This window comes from Saccopteryx leptura, chromosome 4 (genome assembly GCF_036850995.1).
Source record: "Saccopteryx leptura isolate mSacLep1 chromosome 4, mSacLep1_pri_phased_curated, whole genome shotgun sequence".
NCBI classification, from domain to species: Eukaryota; Metazoa; Chordata; class Mammalia; order Chiroptera; family Emballonuridae; genus Saccopteryx; species Saccopteryx leptura.
In genome coordinates this window covers 115,798,434-115,820,675 of record NC_089506.1, presented here as the reverse complement: position 1 = coordinate 115,820,675, position 22,242 = coordinate 115,798,434, and the positions used below count along the sequence as shown (strand labels likewise).

The 22,242-nt window shown below is 41.6% G+C and overlaps 1 protein-coding gene across 6 annotated transcripts in view; it reads left to right on the top strand.

The window, feature by feature from the left end:
* The first annotated feature begins 10,185 nt into the window (after positions 1-10,185).
* Positions 10,186-22,242, top strand: part of SPART (spartin) — a 46,302-nt gene continuing 34,245 nt past the window's right edge. The window contains exon 1 of one of the 6 annotated variants that reach the window (XM_066381039.1): positions 10,186-10,549. Coding sequence is in view for 2 of the 6 variants with exons in the window: in XM_066381036.1 (XP_066237133.1) it covers positions 10,681-10,825 (145 nt within the window). In the remaining 4 variants the exon portion in view is untranslated. Of the gene's footprint in view, positions 10,550-10,616; positions 10,840-10,987; positions 11,306-22,242 lie in introns of those variants that run through there. The other 5 variants (XM_066381036.1, XM_066381038.1, XM_066381040.1 and 2 more) reach the window with 5 other exon arrangements.

Genomic DNA, 22,242 nt, shown 5'->3' with positions numbered 1-22,242 from the left:
GACAGGCTGGGCTGAAATACCAGGGCTCCCAAACCCCTCAGCGCTCGCTCTCTCTGCTCTCTCTCTCTGCACTCTCCAAACAGGCTGGGGGAACCCCTTCTCCAGCAAATAATAGCAAACAATGGCCCCTCCCAAGTAAGAAGGCAGTCACAATTTGCAATCTGCTACCCTGAGGGCAAGCACCTGCAGCCTTCTACAGACTACACACACGGCGCTGACCAGGCCAATGCAATATATATATATATATATATATATATATATATATATATATATATATATATATATAAGCGAGCAAATCTAAACAGGCTTGTTTCATACTTGAAACACATTGGTTTGCCCAACAGAGCAAGAGAGGAACACTGACAAAAACCAAATGGTTAGTAGCCATAAGGTAGAGCAGGCTGTCATCCAATAAGTCCAGAGAAAGTTCTGGTTAAAACCCAAGTACGTTTTCAGTTAAGGAAATCAGGAAAGATTTTCTTGCAGTTTTTGCATTTACCCTTGAAATTTAGATTCAGTTTTAATAGGCAGGGTTTGGGAATATTTTAGGAAGAGAAAACTGCATGAGTCAAGGCACAGAAGGAAACTGTAAAACATGCTCTAAGGCACAGTTTTCCAACTGCCTGTCTGCAAACTGATGTGCTCTGCCAGAAATCTTGTGCCAGTCTGCTAAAGAGTTAACACTCTGATGATGTCAGGAAAACCCATGAAGAATAAAAGATCAACAGCTTTCTATCTACTGTTTCAAAGTCCCACTCTTTCATCCAAGGAGCCCTCTTCCAGGACCATAAGCCTCTTGAAGTCAGGGACTGCGTCTTCAACATTGTAAGCTCATTGTCTAGCATAGTAGGTACTTAATAAAAGCTGACTGAACCTGACCAGGTGGTGGCGCAGTGGATAGAGCATTGGACTGGGATGCAGAGGACCCAGGTTCAAAACCCTGAGGTTGCCAGCTTGAGCACAGGCTCATCTGGTTTGAGCAAGGCTCACCAGCTTGAGCCTAAGGTCACTGGATTCAGCGAGGGGTCACTTGGTCTGTTGTAAACCCCCTGGTCAAGGCACATATGAGAAAGCAATCAATGAACAACTAAGGTGCTGCAACAAATTGATGCTTCTCATCTCTCCCTTCCTGTCTGTCCCTGTTTGTCCCTCTCTCTGTCTCTGTCACACACACACACACACACACACACACACACAAACTGACTGAATTATAGGATGTAACTTATACTTGTGACAAAGGAGCCAAAGATGGCCCTGTACATTGGCCCTATACTGTTCACTTCTCATGTGGGCCAGGACCATTATCTCAAAAGCTTATCAGTACCAAACTTAAGTACCAAACTTAAATTCTGGCATATCCAATTGTTTTAAATATAGCTCAGGCCCTGGAGAGTTGGCTCAGTGGTAGAGCGTCAGCCCAGTATGTGGATGTCCTGGGTTTGATTCCCAGTCAGGGCACACAGTAGAAGCAGCCATCTGCTTCTCCACCCTTCCCCTTTCTCCTTCTCTCTCTCTCTCTCTCTCTCTCTCTCTGTCCCTCCCACAGCCATGGCTCTATTGGTTTGAGTGCATTGGCCCCAGGTGCCGAGGATGGCTCTGTGGAGGCTCCATCTCAGGCACTAAAAATAGCTCAGTTATGAGTATGGCCCAGATGGGCAGAGTATCAGCCCCAGACAGGGTTGTCAGGAGGATCCTGGTTGGGGCACATGCAGGAGTCTGTCTCTCACTTGAGGGAAAAAAAAGAAAAGAAAAACATATGTATAAAATCTCAAATAAGGATACTTTTTAGAGCCTGCCTGCTTTGCATATCCCACAAATGTACACCCAACATGAGTTAGCCTTAGATAAACAAACCTGGGACTATAAAACCACAAGTCACTGCTGCCTTCAGAGTTTTTCTGACCCAGAGACTCCCCAGCATGCTGCAGAGTGACATCACCTCTCTCTCCCCAAAAGTTCCTTGGCATGCTTTCTATTTAGGGTGGTGTCCCCATACCATTGTCTCTGGAAGTTCTCATGGTTAGAGATTACTTTCCATCCATCTCTCCACATCTCAGGGCAAACTTCTCAAAACACCACCCAAATAAATCTCATTGTGTGCTATTGCCACCTTGTGGTCATATCATTTCCCTGATCAGCTCCCAAATCCCTGAGCTCGCTGTAATACTTAACCATATCTGTGCCAGAGAGGAAGCATACCGATTCGTTAAGATCGCTTTCTCAAGCCAATGTTTCTTTTCCTTTTTTTAGTTTTTAATTTTTTTCAATTGCAGTTTACATTCAATGTTATTTTTGTATTAGTTTCAGGTGTACAGCATGGTTAGGCAATTTATACTTTACAAAGTGTTCCCCGATATTTCCAGTTATCCAGCTGGCCCATCCATGGTTATTAAAATATTATCGCTTGTATTTCCAGTGCTGCACTTTACACTCCAATGTCTATTTTGTAGCTACAAATCTGTACTTCTCCATCCATCTTTTTCACCCAGTCCTCCAACACCCTCCCATCTAGGAACTTTCAGCTGTTCTCTACACTTTGTTCATTTATATTGTTCTTTAGATTCTACATATAAGTGAAATTATATGGTATTTACTTTCTCTGACTTATTTCACTTAGCATAATGCCATCTAGGTCCATCCATGCTGCCACAAGATTTCATTTTTTTCCGGCTGAGTAGTATTCCATTGTGTAAATGTACCACAGATTTTTTTATTCACTTATCTACTGATGGACATCCAAGCTGCTTCCAAACCTTGGTTATTATAAATAACATTGCAAAGAGCATAGGGGTGCATATATTCTTTCAGAGTACTGTTTTGGGTTTCTTTGGATATATTCCTAGAAGTAGAATCACTGGGTCAAATTTCCATTTTTAATTTTTTTGAGAAAACTCCATACTGTTTTCCATAGCAGCTACACCAATCTGCATCCTTGCCAACATGTGTTATTTGTGTGTTTATTGATAATAGCCATTAAGATGGGTGTGAGGTGATATCTCCTTGTGGTTTTAATTTGCATCTCCCTGATAATTAGTGTGACATGAGCATCTTTCATATGTCTATTGGCCATCATATGTCCTCTTTGGAGAAATGTCTATTCAGGTCCTTTGCCCATTTTTGTTTTCATTTTTGTTTTTGGGGTTTTTTTTTGTTTGGTTGGTTTTTTGTTTTTTACAGAGACAGAGAGAGAGTCAGAGAGAAGGATAGATAGGGACAGACAGACAAGAACAGAGAGAGATGAAAAGCATCAATCATCAGTTTTTCGTTGCGACACCTTAGTTGTTCATTGATTGCTTTCTCATATGTGCCTTGACCGTGGGCCTTCAGCAGACCGAGTAACCCCTTGCTCAAGCCAGCGACCTTGGGTCCAAGCTGGTGAGCTTTGCTCAAACCAGAGAGCCCACATTCAAGCTGGCGACCTTGGGGTCTTGAACCTGGGTCCTCCGCATCCCAGTCCGATGCTCTATCCCAGGGGTCAGGAACCTATGGCTCGCGAGCCAGATGTGGCTCTTTTGATGGCTGCATCTGGCTCACAGACAAATCTTTAATTAAAAAAATAATAATGTTAAAAATATAAAACATTCTCATGTATTAGAATCCATTCATTCCCTACCGCTCATGTTTATGGCTGTGGGTGGCTGGAGCCAATCACAGCTGTCCTCCGGGACAACACTAAATTTTTATTGGATAATGTGTAATGTACACGGGTCCTTATATGGCTTTCATGGAATTACATTTAAAATATGTGGCATTCATGGCTCTCTCAGCCAAAAAGACCCCTGCTCTTTCCACTGCGCCACCGCCTGGTCAGGCCCTTTGCCCAGTTTTTAAATTGGATTGTTTGTCTTCCTGTTGTTCAGATTTATAAGTTCTATTTTGGATATTAACCCCTTATCAGATATATTGGCAAATATATTCTCCCATTTAATGGATTGTTTTTACATTGTGTTGATTGGGATTTTTTTGAGTGTTTTTTTTTTTTTTTTTCTGTACAAAAGCTTTTTAGTTTGATATAGTCATTTGTTTATTTTTTCTTTGTTTCTCTTGCCTGAATATGTATATCAGCAAAAATGTTGCTATGAGTGATGTCTGAGATTTTGCTGCCTCTGTTTTCTTCTAGGGTTTTTATGGTTTTGCAACTTAAATTTAAGTCTTTTATCCAATTTGAGTTTATTTATATATATGGTATAAGTTGGTAGTTTAGTTTCATTTTTTTGCTTGTACTTGTCCAATTTTTTCAACATCATTTATTGAAGAGACTGTCTTTACCCATTATATATATTCTTGCCTCCTTAGTCAAATATCAATTGGCCATAAAAGTTTGGTTTATTTCTAGGCTCTTTGTTCTGTTCTATTGATTATTATGACTGTTCTTATGCCAGTACCAGACTGTTTTGATTGCAATGGCATGGTAGTATACCTTGTTCTTTCTCAAGATTGCTGAGGCTATTTGGGTTCTTTTTTTGGTTCCATATAAATTTTTGGAATATTTGTTCTAGATCTGTGATATATGGCTTTGGTATTTTAATAGGAATTTCATTGAATCTATAAGTTGTTTTGGGTAAGGTGGACATTTTAATGATCTTAATTCTTCTAATCCACAAACACAGTATATGCTCCTACTTATTTGTATTGTTCTCAATTTCTTTCATCAATGTCCTATAGTTTTCAGAGCACAGGTCTTTTACCTCGTTGGTTAAATTTATTCCTAGGTACCTTATTTTTTCTGTTGTTGTTCAATAGTAAATGAGATTGTTTCCTTACTTTCTCTCTGCAATAGTTTCTTATTGGTGTATAGAAATGCCACCAATTTCTGCATATTAATATTTTATCTTGCTACTTCATTGATTAGATTTAGTAAGTTTTGGGTGGAGTCTTTAGGGTTTTCTATGTATTAATATAATATCGTGTCATCTGCAAATAATGAGAGTTTTACTTCCTCCTCTCCAATTTGGATGCTTTTTATTTCTTCTTCTTGTCAGATTTCTGTGGCTAGGACTTCCAGTACTATGTTGAATAAGAGTGGTGATAGCAGACATCCCTCTTGTTCCTGATAGGGGAGACACTTTTACTTTCTGCCCATTGAGTATGCTGTTGGCTATAGGTCTGTCACATATGGCTTTTACTATGTTGAGATATGATCCCTGTGTTCCCACTTTACTGAATATGTTTAACCTAAATGAGTACTGTATTTTATCTAATGATTTTTCTGCATCTATTGATATAATCATATGATTTTTATCCTTCATATTATTTATGTGATGAATCATATTTATTGTTTGCAGATATTATACCAACCTTGCATCACTGGAATAAATCCTACTTGGTCATGGTGTATGATCTGTTTAATGTATTGCTTGATCCAGTTTGCTAATATTTTGTTGAGAAATTTAGCATCTATGTTCATAAGAGATATTGGCCTATAGTTTTCTTTCTTTATAGTGTCTTTTTCTGGTTTTGGAATTAGGATAATGCTGGTCTCATAAAATGAACTTGGAAGTTTTCCCTCCTCTTGAATTATTTTTTAAAATAGTTTGAGAAGGATAAGTACTAATTCCTCTTTGAATATTTGGTAAAATTTGACTGTATAGCCACCTGGTCCAGGACTTTGTTTGCTGGGGTTTTTTAAATTACTGCTTCAATTTCATTAGTTATAATCAGTCTATTCTGGTTTTCTGGTTCTTTCAGATTCAGTTTTGGGAGATTGTGTGTATCTAGGAATTTATGCATTTTGCCTAGGTTGTCCAATTTGTTGGAATATAGTTCTTCATAGTATTTTCTCACAATCCTTTTTATTTCTCTGATGTCAGTTATTGCTTCTTTTCTTTCATTTCTGATTTTATTTATTTGGTCCTCTCTTTATCTGATGGGTCTGTTTAAAGGTTCATCAATTTTGTTTATTGTTTCAGAGAACCAGATCTTGGTTTCATTGACTTTTTGTATTGTTTTCTTAATCTCTGTGGCATTAATATACACTGACCTTTATTATTTCCTTCCTTCTACTTACTCTCAGCTTTGTTTGTTGTTTGTTTTCTCATTCTCTGAAGTGTAGGGTTAAATTTTTTATTTGAGATTATTCTTGCTTATTTAAGTAGGCCGACAAAGCTATGAATTGCCCTCTCAGGACTGCTTTTGCTGTGTCTCATAAATTTTGGGTTGTTGTGTGTTTGAACTATGCTCTTTATAATCTATTAAGTAACACTTTCATATGGTTCCACCTAATATTTGCACTATAGCAAATCAAAAAATGAATGTCCATTTCCTCTGGTGGTGCTTGTCTCTGAAAACTTCATGGGTTGTTCTATGATTAAGAACTTGTTTCTTTTTTGTTAGAGAGTTCAGATACTACCCTTCACAAATTCTTTGGACCCTTTGAAGTTCTGTTTGGTATAACACATTTTGAGTTTGAGATAATACAGATAGCATACATTATTCAGAAGGTTGGAATAGTAACATATACTTTGATTCGCTTCAATTTGGAACCAATTATATAGTAACAACAAAATCGATATAGACAATGTTACTAGGTTAATATGCAATATTGGTACACCATGAGTTTTAGCTCCATAATACTATGTCTGTGCCTAATGTTGGTATTAGAACCAATCCCATCGAGTCAGGATAGTAAGACGCTAGATTTCTTTGGCAAGTAGAATGGGGAAACTGAGACAAATAACTGAACAAACTGGCCAAGAAATTTCCAGCCCTATACAGAAGCTCACCTCCCTAGAGATCACATCTAGGCCTCAGTTGTATTTTAGTGCAAGGCCCAGAAAGCAGCAAAACCAGGTAGGTGGTCCCAGGACCAGCTGCAATGACTGGTCAGCAGAGATCACAATCCTAAAACAGCACACCTCGAAAAGCAGATGAATACTCTATTTAAATCCTTCCCTAAACTCTCAGTCTTTAAAAACCCTCAAAACAAAGGACCCAGCACAAATTCCATCCCAGGGCCATGCCTGGTGCCTTTCCCTACCCATGTTCCTCCCCCACAGGTGAGTATCTCCTAAACTCAAAGGGTCCCCATGAGACTTGCAACCAGAAGAGCAATGGGCAGCAGCAGTTCATCCTGGGCTGACCCCCTGAATGCGTCTCCAAGGTTCCCTTTGCTCTGACTTCCCAGTGTAGGCTCATTTCTTTCTGGTAAAATTTCTGAGGAGTTGGGGCAGCCCCACCTAGGCTCTCTTCTGTTGTTTTCCTCTATTCTAGGCCCTTCCTTGTTTCTCTGTCCCCAGCTTTGATAAATTTACTTTCAAAATCATCTGGACTCATGTTGTGAAATTTTTCCTGCGTGAAGTCAAGAACCCACACACTACCAGCTGACCCTAGGCCAACCCAAAGGGCTAGGTCCCCTTTCTGGTATCACCATGATATTTCTGGACAGAGTAATCTATTATAGATCTCCAAGTTATTTCCAAGGAACCTTTAGAGCCTGCATGGCATCTCAAAAGGTTGTCTGTGGATGTCTTAAAAGACTAGAGGGGCCTGACCAGGTGGTGGCACAGTTAGTTGAGCGTCAGACTAGAAGGTAGGGGACCCAGGTTCGAAACCCCGAGGTCGCTGGCTTGAGTGCGGTCTCATCTGGTTTGAGCAAGGCTTACCAGCTTGAACCCAAGGTCGCTGGCTTGAGCAAGGGGTCAGTCGGTCTGCTGTAGCCCCCCGGTCAAGGCACATATGAGAAAGCAATCAATGAACTACTAAGGTACTGCAACAAAGAATTGATGCTTCTCATCTCTCTCCCTTTCTGTCTGTCCCTACCTCTTCGTCTCTCTGTCTCTGTCACACACACACACATACACACACACACACACACACACACACACACACACGGAATAAGGGCTGCTTTGGGTTGAAAGTGATGACTACTCTAACACACCAATATAAATATTGATGTTAAATTCATAATTTAAGGGCAGAGGGAGGGGGTGGGATAGAAAAATTTTACACAAAAAATTTTATTTGACCAGTTGATTCACTTGCCTATGTAGTACAACACACTTCATTTCAGAGAGTTTTACAGATCTGTAAGACAGAGTTATACCCATAGGGAGGTTCTGAGAGTGAAGTGAGGGAATATGTACACCCAGTCCTTACTTAGGGCAATGCTTGATACCTGGGAGATACAAATTAATTGTTCTCTTTCTCCCCCTTTCCTCATATGTGTAATCCTTCTTTACTGTCCCCCATCTCAGTAAATAGTCCCCAGAGGCACATATGACTCATTGCTTAACCCCCAAATTTAAAAGACATTTTTTGAGGGGAGGGGAGAGAGAGAGAGAGAAACAGACAGGGACAGACAGACAGGAAAGGAGAGAGATGAGAAGCATCAACTCATAGTTGCAGCACCTTAGTTGTTTGTTGATTGCTTTTTCATATATGCCTTGACCAGGGGTTCCAGCCGGGCCAGTGACCCCTTACTCAAGCCAGCGACCTTGGGCTTCAAGCCAGCAACCATGGTGTCATGTCTATGATCCCACACTTACGTGTCAAGCCAGCAACCTCAGGGTTTCAAACCTGGGTCCTCTGCTTCCCAGGCTGATGCTCTGTTGACTGCACCACTACCTGGTCAGAACTTTTATTTTAAAGAGTCAATATACAATAAAACAATTTGCATCCCTTGCAACTACGTAAGTCAGATTAAAATGTTTGATTAAGCTAAAAATGAGGAAGACAGTACACAGTCATAATTTTTCAGAATTCTTTTAGGGGGTGTAAGAGCAAATTCATTTGAAACTTCTGTATTAATGCATACTTCCCTAACAGGTTTTACTCTTTGGGATGACCTTTGTGAGATTTGTGGCAACTCCCAAATGACCCCTAATTCTACATTTAAAAGCCTCCCCCAGTAGCCATTCAACAGTTCGAATCATTAATTTTGATTCAGAGGAGTAATGCTTCACTTGGAATTAAGTTCAACAAGTCACATAGCTAGTCTTAAATGCTCAAGGCAGTGAACATATACTACATACATACATATACAAATATTGATCGACTTACGACCTATGCAACTTACGACCATTCGACTTTATGACCACAATCGCTAGCCATGACTGCTCCGTGTCTGACAGTGCAAGCGTTGCCCAGCTGGGCATACGACAGTGAGGACCAGCTTCCAGCAGCACTACCATCTCCTCGTGCACCATTTCAACTGTTATCCCAGACTCAGTATAGCAATTTGTGTTTTGTGTCTTGGATATTTTTCATCAAACCCTTCCCACGATGTCTACCAAGAGGAAATTGTCTTTGCAAATATTAAACCAGTTGTACTGGTAATGCAGTGTTTTACTTAAACCTGAGGAATGTAAAAATAAGAAACAAAATGGTGTAGAGATGATACAAATGGCATAAAATGAACAAAGAAAATTATGATATATAAAAATAATGAAAGAAAATTATGATAAAATATGACTTAAAGGTTTTGTTTTTTTTTTGTATTTTTCTGAAGCTGGAAACGGGGAGAGACAGTCAGACAGACTCCCGCATGGGCCCAACCGGGATCCACCCGGCACGCCCACCAGGGGCGACGTTCTGCCCACCAGGGGGCGATGCTCTGCCCCTGGGGGGGGGGGACCAGAGCCACTCTAGCGCCTGGGGCAGAGGCCAAGGAGCCATCCCCAGCGCCCTGCCCATCTTTGCTCCAATGGAGCCTTGGCTGCGGGAGGGGAAGAGAGAGACAGAGAGGAAGGAGGGGGAGGGGGTGGAGAAGCAAATGGGCGCTTCTCCTATGTGCCCTGGCCGGAAATCGAACCCGGGTCCCCCACACACCAGGCCGACGCTCTACCGCTGAGCCAACCGGCCAGGGCCTGACTTACAGTACTGTACATATAGCCTACTCAACCTACGACCAAATCGTGTTATGACCGGTCTGTTGGAACCAATCGTGGTCGTAAGTCGAGCACTAGCTATATGTAAAGGCAGGTCTATTTCAAGAGTATAAGGCCTGTCACCTATAGTATTTTCCTAATTTCAAAGAAAGATAAGAGTATGTTCACTCTGATTTCCCCCTTTCAGCCTTCAGTTAATCATCAATGGTATTAGCATAACTGCTACTTATCCTTAGGAGTGAGGAATTTAAGTTTTTATCTTATGGCTGCAGACTTTTAGCGCGCGCGCGCGCGTGCACACGCGCACGCACACGCACACGCGCACGCACACGCACGCGCGCACACACACACACCCCACCCTTACTGAGACTTCTACCGGTGTATGTGGGCTCTTGGAACTAAGTGTCCTCTTTGGGTGCACGAGTCACAAAGGTCAGGTTCCAGGACACTTGAGGGACTTGGCCTTTGTTCCCCCACGTGCCCTGTGCCCAGAGTACCCTCCAGCCGCCCCAGCTCAGTGCCCACTACCCGCCTTGTCCCTCCAGCGGTCCCTGCTCCGCTGGGCAGAGAGATTGCGCAAGCGCGGGGGCCACGGACGGGTCCACACTGAGCCGCTGGCTCACGTGGGCTGTCTGGGCCTTTCGTCCCCGCTGCTTTCCTGCCCCCACGGGTCGGGTGGTGACTCCGGGACTGACGGCTTCCCACCCACGACGTACAAGGCCAAGGTATACGGGACTTAGGCTGGGCCGGCTGTTGCCAGTCTGCGGGATAAACGCCCTACGACCTGGGCCATGACGCGGGCCACGGCGGGCGGGGCTGCCGCGTGACGTGCGCGCTCGGGAGGCCACAGCGGGGAATGCTTTGTGAGCCCGCCCGGCTCAGGCGGCGGTGGAGAACCCCGGGCCGGGGGGCAGGGCCTCGCAGCCGCGCTGCGTCCGAGGAAGCCGGGATTTGGCCTCGGGACCCGCAGGTAGCTCTCCAGCGGCGCGGAAGCGCCCAAGGTCGGAAGGCGCAAGTGGGCGGTGGCCGGGGGTGCCTGCGCTCTGCGCCCGCCCGGGACAGGGGGGGGGGGGCGGGGGGGGCGGCGTGAGCGCGCGGGCCCGCGGCCTGGCCAGGCGGACGGAGGCCGGGGCCGCCTGGGAGGAAGGCCGAGCGCTCTTGTCCGGGGCGTGGACGTGGACCTGTGAACCTGGCAGCGAAGGCAGCAGTTTGGAGAGACAGCAGTTAGAGAAAGTTGCTCTTAGCAAACCCTCATCTCGTATTTATGGATCCTCGGCGCGCCGTGCCCGCCTCCTCCCCGCGTGGCTAGGATGGGCAGCCCTGCGCATCCCTGCGGGGTCGCGTCCCCTCAAGCAGAGCTGTTGACACCGCGGGCTGCCCCGCCCCCCCTGCTTGTTCTGGCTTCGAAATTCGCCCCGATTATTCTCTCTCCCCAGAGCTCGCCGCTTGATGAAAGGTGGGGACCCTTTCTTTACAGAAAGGTAGGCGGGCACAGAAGGGACACTGGGAAGGGACAGCGCGCCACGTTACTCTTCCGAGTGCGTTTGTCCCCGCCGCGTGTGGGTTAGCGCCGCGGGGAAGCGGCCCTATGCCTTTCTAGTTGTAGGGAGCGCTGGTCCTGGAACGCGCTCATGGAATGCATGCGGGTCGTGACGCGGCCCCTGCGCTGCGGGGGGCGGCCACCTGGCGGTGCTGGCTCACCCTGCCTCCTGAGAACCTTGGAAGTTGGCTTTATTGTGTTGTAATGTAATCGGTTTGCGTGGAAGATTGTGATCTCTGAAATGCGGCCTTAAAATATTTAAGAACTAGAGTTTTCTTTGAAATTTCCGAACGCATTAGCGAAACGTAATAGAAGAATTGCCCCAATTGTAAAGAGCGATGTTTTAAATTCCCTCTACTTTTCTAACGACCGATCTCATTTATATGAAACTTGTTTGAAACTGGAACCTGTCTCTTAAAGTGCGTTGCTTCTCGCCTGTGGCACTTTCTGAAATGTCACTATGTGTAGCTTCCCTAACCAGCCAGAAGGGGGTGGTGAGCCGAGGAAAGGATTGCATAGCAGGGGTCCCCAAACTTTTTACACAGGGGGCCAGTTTACTGTCCCTCAGACCGTTGGAGGGCCGGACTATAAAAAAAAAACTATGAACAAATCCCTATGCACACTGCACATATCTTATTTTAAAGTAAAAAACAAACAAAAAACAACAACAACAAAAAGGGAACAAATACAATATTTAAAATAAAGAAGAAGTAAATTTAAATCAACAAACTGACCAGTATTTCAATGGGAACTATGGGCCTCCTTTTGGCTAATGAGATGGTCAATGTGCTCCTCTCACTGACCACCAATGAAAGAGGTGCCCCTTCCAGAAGTGCGGCAGGGGCCGGATAAATGGCCTCAGGGGGCCGCAGTTTGGGGATCCCTGGGCCATACAGCTATTTGTTAGAGTTCCTTCTTTTTTTATGAAAAGATCCAGATAGGGCGTTAGAGCAACTTCTGCTGCTTTCTGTAGGGAGATAAATGCCATATTATTAAAGAGTACTTGTGACATTGACCTTTATAGATAGGTTATTTTTTCAGTGTTGTGGGATTGAATTAAGTTGCCAGCTTATTAGTTCAGAATTTTACTTTTGCTCCTGAATTTTAAAACACACACACAGAAACACAAGTTTGTTTTTTTTTTGTTTGTTTGTTTTTTTTTTTCATTTCTGAAGCTGGAAACGGGGAGAGACAGTCAGACAGACTCCCGCATGCGCCCAACCGGGATCCACCCGGCACGCCCACCAGGGGCGATGCTCTGCCCATCCTGGGCGTCGCCATATTGCGACCAGAGCCACTCTAGCGCCTGAGGCAGAGGCCAAGGAGCCATCCCCAGCGCCCGGGCCATCTTTGCTCCAATGGAGCCTTGGCTGCGGGAGGGGAAGAGAGAGACAGAGAGGAAAGCGCGGCGGAGGGGTGGAGAAGCAGATGGGCGCTTCTCCTGTGTGCCCTGGCCGGGAATCGAACCCGGGTCCTCCGCACGCTAGGCCGACGCTCTACCGCTGAGCCAACCGGCCAGGGCCTCCAGAAACACAAGTTTGAAGCAGACATTATACTTCTTTTATGAGGACGTTAAAAAAAAATGTTCCACTGGTATCTGGGACCAGGTTTTGGTTAATGACTTAAGACAGTTATATTAGTGTAGGTTTTTTTTTTGTTTGTTTGTTTTTTTATGCTTCTATCTAAATGGAGTTCCTTTGTTAAGACTTCTTTCTGCCTTCAAGTGCTACCTATTAAGGCTTAGGCCAAATTCCTTTCTACCATAAACACCCCAAGTTTCATTCACCTTTTCCTCACTCTGTTCATTTGTAAGCTTAGTAACAACTTTAGCTTTGGAACTAGACGTTTTATTATACTACTTTCCTGTCAAATAGTTGTGGAACCTGATTCTTTGAATATCTCCTCATTTTACTAGCTTTGCCCTTGGGCAAGCTGCTCAGTATTTATGACATTTTCTACGTCAGATGTTAACATCCAAAGATTTAAAAATTAAATGACTCTTGGAACAGTGCCAAGTACATCCAAAGAGTTTAATAAACTTAGTAAATTATGGTGCTTCCTAGGGCCAGAGACCGTGTGCACCTTATGTTTGCAATTGTAAAGAGATAGTAGTGACTGGTTTTAGAGCCATGCTTTTAATTTGCTTGTGAACTCCCAGGATAATTTTTGTAAAATTGTCCCCTTCCACACGTTTAGGTTGATTTATTACCTATGTAGTTACAAAAGATGCATTTCCCCACATGATATTGATGTTTATATAGCATAAAATTATATCAGCAATTTAAAACATGATATTTTACTTGGTCCCTTTTTCCTGAAATTGTACTTTGATTTTTTTTTTTTTTTTACATAGAGAGTCAGAGAGAGGGATAGATAGGGACAGAGACAGGAATGGAGAGAGAGATAAGCATCAATCATCAGTTTTTCGTTGCGACACCTTAGTTGTTCATTGATTGCCTTTTCATATGTGCCTTGACCGCAGGCTTTCAGCAGACCGAGTAACCCCTTGTGTTGGGGTTACCTTGGGTCCAAGCTGGTGAACTTTGCTCAGCCAGATGAGCCCGCGCTCAAGCTGGCGACCTCGGGGTCTCAAACCTGGGTCCTTCCGCATCCCAGTCCGACTCTCTATTCACTGTGCCACCACTGGGTCAGGCTGTACTTTGATTTTTAATGCCCCAGAAAATTATCTTAATGTAATTTCTTTTTTTTTTTAATTAATTTTAACGGGATGACATTGATAAATCAGGGTACATATGTTCAGAGAAAACATCTCCAGGTTATTTTGACATTTGATTATACTGCCTTCCCATCACCCAAAGTCCAATTGTCTTCTGTCACCTTCTAACTGGTTTTCTTTGTGCCCCTCCTCTCCCCCAACTCCCTTCCTCTCCTCCCCCCCACCCGGTAACCACCACACTCTTGTCTTTGTCTCTGAGTCTCATTTTTATGTCCCACCTATGTATGGAATCATATAGTTCTTAGTTTTTTCTGATTTACTTATTTCGCTCAGTGTAATGTTATCAAGGTCCATCCATGTTGTTGTAAATGATCCAATGTCATCATTTCTTATGGCTGAGTAGTATTCCATAGTATATATGTACCAAAGCTTTTTAATCCACTCGTCTACTGATGGACACTTGGGCAGTTTCCAGATCTTCGCTATTGTGAACAATGCTGCCATAAACATGGGGGTGCATTTCTTCTTTTCATACAGTGCTATGGTGTTCTTGGGATATATTCCTAAAAGTGGGATGGCTGGGTCAAAAGGCAGTTCAATTTTTAATTTTTTGAGGAATCTCCATACTGTTTTCCACAGTGGCTGCACCAGTCTGCATTCCCACCAGCAGTGCAGGAGGGTTCCCTTTTCTCCACATCCTCGTCAGCCCTTATTCTTTGTTGTTTTGTTGATGAGTGCCATTCTGACTGGTGTGAGATGATAATTTCATTGTGGTTTTAATTTGCATTTCAGTAATAATTAGTGATGTAGAGCATTTTTTCATATGCCTGTTGGCCATCTCTATGTCCTCTTTGGAGAAGTGTCTATTCATTTCTTTCGCCTATTTTTTGGATTGGATTATTTGTCTTCCTGGTATTAAGTTTTACGAGTTCTTTATAAATTTTGGTTATTAACCCCTTATTAGACGTATTGTCAAATATGTTCTCTCATTGTGTAGTTTGTCTTTTTATACTGTTCTTATTGTCTTTAGCTGTGCAAAAACTTTTTAGTTTGATATAGTCCCATTTGTTTATCCTGTCTTTTATTTCACTGCCCGTGGAGATAAATCGGCAAATAGTATATTGCTGCGAGACATATCAGAGAGCTTACTGCCTATGTTTTCTTCTAAGATGCTTATGGTTTTACGGCTTACATTTAAATCTTTTATCCATTTTGAGTAGTTTATTTTTGTGAATGGTGTAAGTTGGTGGTCTAGTTTCATTTTTTTGCAGGTAGCTATCCAATTTTCCCAACACCATTTGTTGAAGAGGCTGTCTTTACTCCATTGTATGCTCTTACCTCCTTTGTCAAATATCAGTTATCCATAAAAGTGTGGGGTATTTTCTGGGTTCTCTGTTCTGTTCCATTGATCTATATGCCTGTTCTTATGCCAATACCAGGCTGTTTTGAGTACAATGGCCTTGTAGTATAACTTGATATCTGGAAGTGTGATACCTCCCACTTTATTCTTCCTTTTCAAGATTGCTGAGGCTATTCGTGTTCTCTCTTGGTTCCATATAAATTTGTGGAATATGTGTTCTATATCTTTGAAGTAAGTCATTGGTATTTTAATTGGTATTGCATTGAATTAATAAATTGCTTTGGGTAATATAGACATTTTAATGATGTTTATTCTTCCTAACCATGAGCACGGTATATGCCTCCACTTGTTTGTATCTTCCCTGATTTCTTTTATCAATGTTTTATAATTTTCCGAGTACAATTCTTTAATCTCCCTGGTTAAATTTATTCCTAGGTACTTTATTTTTTTGGTTGCAGTGGTAAAGGGGATTGCTTCCTTAATTTCTCTTTCTGACAGTTCATTGTTAGTGTATAAAAATGCCTCTGATTTCTGAGTATTAATTTTATATCCTTCCACCTTGATGAATTCATTGATGTCCCAGTAGACAGTAGAGCCCAAGCTCTATGTTGATCAGGTCTCCCTGATTCGACTTCCCCGTGCAGTTGTACACTCCTGCTTATCAGCAGGGCTGGCAGCCTCTTCGAGACTACTCTTGAGGCGGCTATGAGGATGCTACTGTTAAATGCCACCGGAGGAAAGACACGACCGACATACAAATTAGTTGCAATAATCGCACAGGCAATTTAGTACTCACAAATCCTTTTGGCGTGCCTGGGTACAGCTTAAGGGGGCCCTGTCGACGTGCTCCTCTCGGCTGGCTTTGGTCAGAGCTCAGAGTGGCGTGGAGACAGTCCACAACAACGTTGGAGTCTGGGCAACTACTGCAGCACGGGGGGGGGGGGGGGGGCCTGGGGGGGGGGGCCCTCAGCTTTAGTACTCTTTCTGGCTAGCACCTCCTAACAGGTGTCAATCTACAGGATTATCACCTCAAACCACCTTTTTGGGAGTTCCTCACAGGGAACCCCCTTTATGTCAATCTACTGAAATGTTTACATTAAACCACTTTTTAAGATGTTCTTATTTTCATTAATTTACAAAGTTAATGTAAATAACACCAAGCCACTTCTTATCTATGTATAACTTTACACACACATACTAACTGGGCTCAGCTTGAAAGTCAGAATCTGTTTATCACATTACAGAGTTATGGCACTAAGCCACTATATTAATTCCTATCCAATTGGCATAACTTTACTTAATTTTAATAATATCCTTTTAATTACTTTTATATATCTTCCATATTTTTATATTTTTATATATTTAATTACTATAACCTTATATTACTACAACATTTGATCAGGTCCAGTAGTTTTTTGACTGAGACTTTAGGGTTTTCTATATACAATATCATATCATCTGCAAATAATGATAGTTTTACTTCTTCTTTTCCAATTTGGGTGCCTTTTATTTCTTTTTCTTGTCTGATTGCTGTGGCTAGGACTTCCAGAACTATGTTGAATAAGAGTGGTGAAAGGGGGCATCCCTGCCTTGTTCCTGATCTTAAGGGGATTGCTTTTAATTTTTGCCCATTGAGTATGATGTTGGCTGTGGGTTTGTCATAGATGGCCATTATCATGTTGAGGTATGTTCCCTGTATTCCCACTTTGCTGAGAGTTTTGATCATAAATGGTTGTTGGATTTTATCAAATGTTTTTTCTGCATCTATTGAAAGTATCATGTGGTTTTTCTTCTTCCTTTTGTTTATGTGATGAATCACATTGATTGATTTGTGAATATTGTACCAGCCTTGCCTCCCAAGAATAAATCCCACTTGATCATGGTGTATGATTTTTTTCATATATTGCTGGATTCAGTTTGCTAATATTTTGTTGAGAATTTTAGCATCTAAATTCCTCAGGGATATTGGCCTATAATTTTCTTTCTTTATGTTGTCTTTGCCTGGTTTTGGAATCAGAATTATGCTCACTTCATAAAAAGAGCTTGGAAGTCTTCCTTCCTCTTGAATTTTTTGAAATAGCTTGAGAAGGATAGGAGTTAATTCTTGTTTGAATATTTGGTAGAATTCACTTGTGAAGCCATCAGGCCCAGGACTTTTCTTTTTGGGGAGTTTTTTTTTATAACTGTTTCAATCTCATTTGTTGTAATCAGTTTGTGTAGGTGTTGGGGACCGAAATATAAACAGGGTGTTTTTATATCCAGGGGACAGGTGCTGGACCTAACCACCCATCTCACCTGCCCAGTTAACAAAGAGCTATACCTGATTATTGCTTATCCCACCCATGTTCTCCAGAAGAGGCTGGAAACTAGTTTCTTATTGGTGCAAAGTTAGATCTAAATGGTATGGTGGGGGTTGTCTTTGAGTTGTCTTGGAAACAGTTAAATTTCTAATGGACCACATTTTTTTCCCAGCATAAAGACAGACCGATGAGCTTCTAGGGGCAGCCATTGCATCAGCTTAGGAGCAGTAGAGACTGCTTGCCATGTGGTCCTCCCAAACCCATCTTTATGTATATATCTTTAATTCTCTGTCTGTCATTTATTTAATTCCATACCTTTTCCCATTTGAGGACCCCATAACAGACTTGTCGTGGCTGGACTGTGACATTTAGGTTTTCTGATTCTTCCAGATTAATTTTTGGAAGATTATATGTTTCAAGGAATTTGTCCATTTCATCTACGTTGTCTACAGTTCTTCATAGTATTTTCTTACAATACAGTTTTGTATTTCTGTTGTGTCAGTTGTTATTTCTCCACTCTCATTTCTAATTTTATTTATTTGAGTCCTCTCTCTTTTTTTCTTGGTGAATCTGGTTAAAGGTTAATCGTTCCTGTTTACGTTTTCAAAGAACCAGCTCTTGGTTTCATTGATTCTCTGTATTGTTTCTTTAGCCTCTATGTCATTTATTTCTGCTCTGATCTTTATTATTTCCTTCCTTCTACTAGCTCTGGGCTTTACTTGCTGTTCTTTTTCTAGTTCTTTTAGATGCAGGGTCAAGTTGTTTATTTGAGATTTTTCTAGCTTTTTAAGGTATGCCTGTAATGCTATGAACTCCCCTCTCAGGACTGCTTTTGCTGTGTCCAATAAATTTTGAGTTGATGTATGCTCATTATCATTCGTTTCTAGGAATTTTTAAATTTCTTCTTTGATCTCATTGTTAACCCATTCGTTATATAATAACATGCTATTTAGTTTCCAAGTGTTTGAGTATTTTTCAGTTTTTCTGTTGTGGTTGATTTCTATTTTCATGCCATTGTGATCAGAGAAAGTGCTCGATATGATTTCAATCTTCTTAAATTTGTTGAGGCCCCTTTTGTGCCCTAACATGTGGTCTATCCTAGAGAATGTACCATGAGCACTTGAAAAGAATGTATATTCTGCTGCTTTAGGGTGAAAGGTTCTGAAGATATCTATTAAATCAAGTTGATCTAGTATGTCCTTTAAGTCTGCTGTTTCTTTGTTAATTTTCTTTCTTGAGGATCTATCTAGTGATGTTAGTGGGGTATTGAAATCGCCTATTATTATAGTATTGCTGTTGATCTCACCCTTTAAATCCATCCAAGTCTGCTTTATATATTTAGGTGCTCCTATATTAGGTGTGTAGATATTTATAATGGTTATATCTTCCTGTTGGATTGCTCCCTTTATCATTATGTAATGACCTTCTTTATCTCTTACTATAGTCTTTGTTTTAAAGTCCATTTTGTCTGATATAAGTATTGCTACCCCAGCTTTTTTTTCATTTCCATGTGTGTGAAATATTTTTTTCCATTCTTTTATCTTCAGTCTATGTGCATGTTTTGTTTTAAGGTGTGTCTCTTGTAGACAGCATATGTATGGGTCCTGTTTTCTTATCTACACAGCTACCCTATGTCTTTTGATCAGATCATTTAATCCATTTATATTTAAGGTTATTATTGATATGTAATTGTTTATTGCCATTTTATTCTTTAAAACTGTATTTCTCTTTTGCTATATTCTTTTTCTCCTTTGATCTGTTTACAACAGGCCCCTTAGCATTTCTTGCAGCATTGGTTTGGTTGTAGTGAATTCCTTGAGTTTTTTTTGTTTGTTTGTTTTTTGTCTGGAAAGCTTTTTATTTCTCCTTCAATTTTAAACGATAGCCTTGTTGGATAAAGTAATCTTGGTTGTAGGCTCTTGTTTGCATTACTTTGAATATTTCTTGTTATTCCCTTCTGGCCTCAAGTGTTTCTGTTGAGAAGTCGGAAGTCATCCTTATGGGGGCTCCTTTGTAGGTGATAGCCTTTTTTTCTCTAGCAGCTTTTAATATTTTCTATTTATCATTTAGCTTTGGTATTTTAATTATGATGTGTCTTGGTGTAGATTTCTCTTTAATGGAGTTCTCTGTGCTTCTTGAACTTGTGAGATGATTTCCTGCCTTAATTTAGGGAAGTTTTCAGCTATGATATGTTTGAACAAAGTCTCTATCCCTTGTTCTTTCTCTTCTTCTTCAGGAACCCCTATGATGCGGATGTTATTTCTCTTCATGTTGTCACAGAGCTCTCTTAGAGTTTCCTCAGACTGTTTGAGTCTCTTTTCTTTTTTCTGCTCTGCTTTCGTGCCATCATTTATCTTGTCCTCTAAGTCGCTGATCTGATTCTCAGCTTCATCTATCTTGCTTTTAATTCCTTCAATTGTGTTCTTCATTTCTGATATTGTATTTGTCATTTCTGACTGATTCTTTTTTATTTTTTCAATATCCTTTTTATATTTGCTATCTCCATATTTTGGTGTTTGTAATGACCATCTATTGTTGTTCTAAGATCTTTGAGCATCCTAACAATCATTATTTTAAACTCTACATCTGGTATTTTGGTTATATCTGACTCATTCAGGTCCTTTTCTGGGGATTTCTCTTGATTCATTTGTGTTGCATTTCTCTGCCTTCTCATTTTGTCTGTGTAAAAGAAGGTTTTGGCCACTGGAGTCCACTGGGTGTGGCCTCTGTGTTCCCTAGGTATGGTCTGTCTGCAGGCCTGCCATCCCCTCTGCTGCTGCTGCCTAGGGCATTTGGGTCTTAATGTAATTTCTTTATGCTTGAAAGTTTCTTATTGTCATACATATTTTAATAATAGTTTTTAAGTTGAAACATTTTAGAAATTTCTTCTGACTTTAACTCCAAAAGTTATTTTTCATCTAGGTTGAGTTATTAGAGGTAGTAATATAGCTGGTCAGAAAATCATAATGCCTGATGGGTTTTGATATAATAATTAAATATGAAAAGAAGACATTTAGTGGAAATTTGTCATAATGAGATGGATAATTAAAGTTTTCTAAATTAAAATCAACAACATTATTAACAGAAAGAGTTCATTCACCTGGAAGTAGCAGAGCCAAACACCAAGCACTGCAGTGGAGAAGGGTGCCACTCAGGAGAATGGGAAACTAGTGCTCAAAGTCCCAAACTCCCCAATGGCCTATATGTAGGTTACAGATTATACAGGGCAAAGTTACAAGACACATTGGTATGGATTAGGGGGTTGGAGGTCATGCTGGGAGTTCATTGGTCAGAGGTTAAAGGTAATAAATAATTTCTTTAGGTCTTGAGGGTAGTTCTGACATCCCTCTGTCTGGTTTCATGGGAAAGTAGCCAGGGGGTTGTTCTACCTTATGACTTAGGAGCTGAAACACAACTTAAGTCAACTATCTTTAGCTTGCCATAGGTTTCCACTGTGGGATCTTTACTTTGTCTTCTACTTCTTGCTGCCTTCTGCCTCCAGCTTGCTGATGAGCCAAGGGGAGAGACTAGGACCGGACCAGGCACGGGGGGGGGGGGGGGGGGGTGTTTCTAGAGTTTGGATTTAAAGCTAAATTTAATCAAAGTCATAAATACCTTTGATTTCAGTACCTTTGACTTTTTTGTGTGTGTGCAGTTCCACCTAGGGAGCTTTCTATCCTGGGATAATGAACCATAGTAAAAATAGGAATGGATGCGAGGTATGACTGTTTTGTGAAGTGGGAAGAGCTTGGGAGAGAGAAAAAAAATCAGCATGGTAATGAGGCTGCAGTCCCCACACTGCAGGTCATGGTTAGTGAGGTTTACCAAATGGGAGCTGAGGAATCTAGAAGCTTTTTTCTTAAAAGTTTTCAGATGCTTCAGGGGTACACATTCCGGTTTGAGCAGTGGTTATCAGCAAGGATGATTTTGCTGCCCAGGGTACATTTGACTAAGTTCAGAGAGTTTTGCCATTGTCATAGGGCATCAAGTAGATAGAGATAAGTGTGCCTCCTTGAACAAAGTCTTTTTTTTTGACAGAGAGAGACAGAGAGAGGGACAGATAGGGACAGACAGACAGGAAGGGAGAGAGATTCATTGCTTTTATTCTCATATGTGCCTTGACCAGGGGGCACAGCAGAGCAAGTGACCTCTTGCTCAAGCCAGTGACCTTTGGGCTTAAGTCAGCGACTATGGGGTCATGTCTATGACCCACGCTCAAGCCAGCAACCCCAAGCTCAAGCTGGTGAGCCCATGCTCAAACCAATGAGCCTACACTCAATCCGGCGACCTTGGGGTTTCGAACCTGAGTCCTCCGCATCCCAGTCTGACGCTCTTATCCAGCCCAAAATGCCAATTATACCAAAGTTGGGAAACCCTGATCTAGATGATTAGTTTTGGAATCAGACTAACTCTGTAGGGGGATGGGTTAGTAACATTTTTTTTGTAATGTTTCAGGTAAATATTTTAGACGTCGTGAGCCATATATGATCTATGTTGCACATTTGTTTTTTGTTTTTTGGGTTTTTTTTTGTATTTTTCTG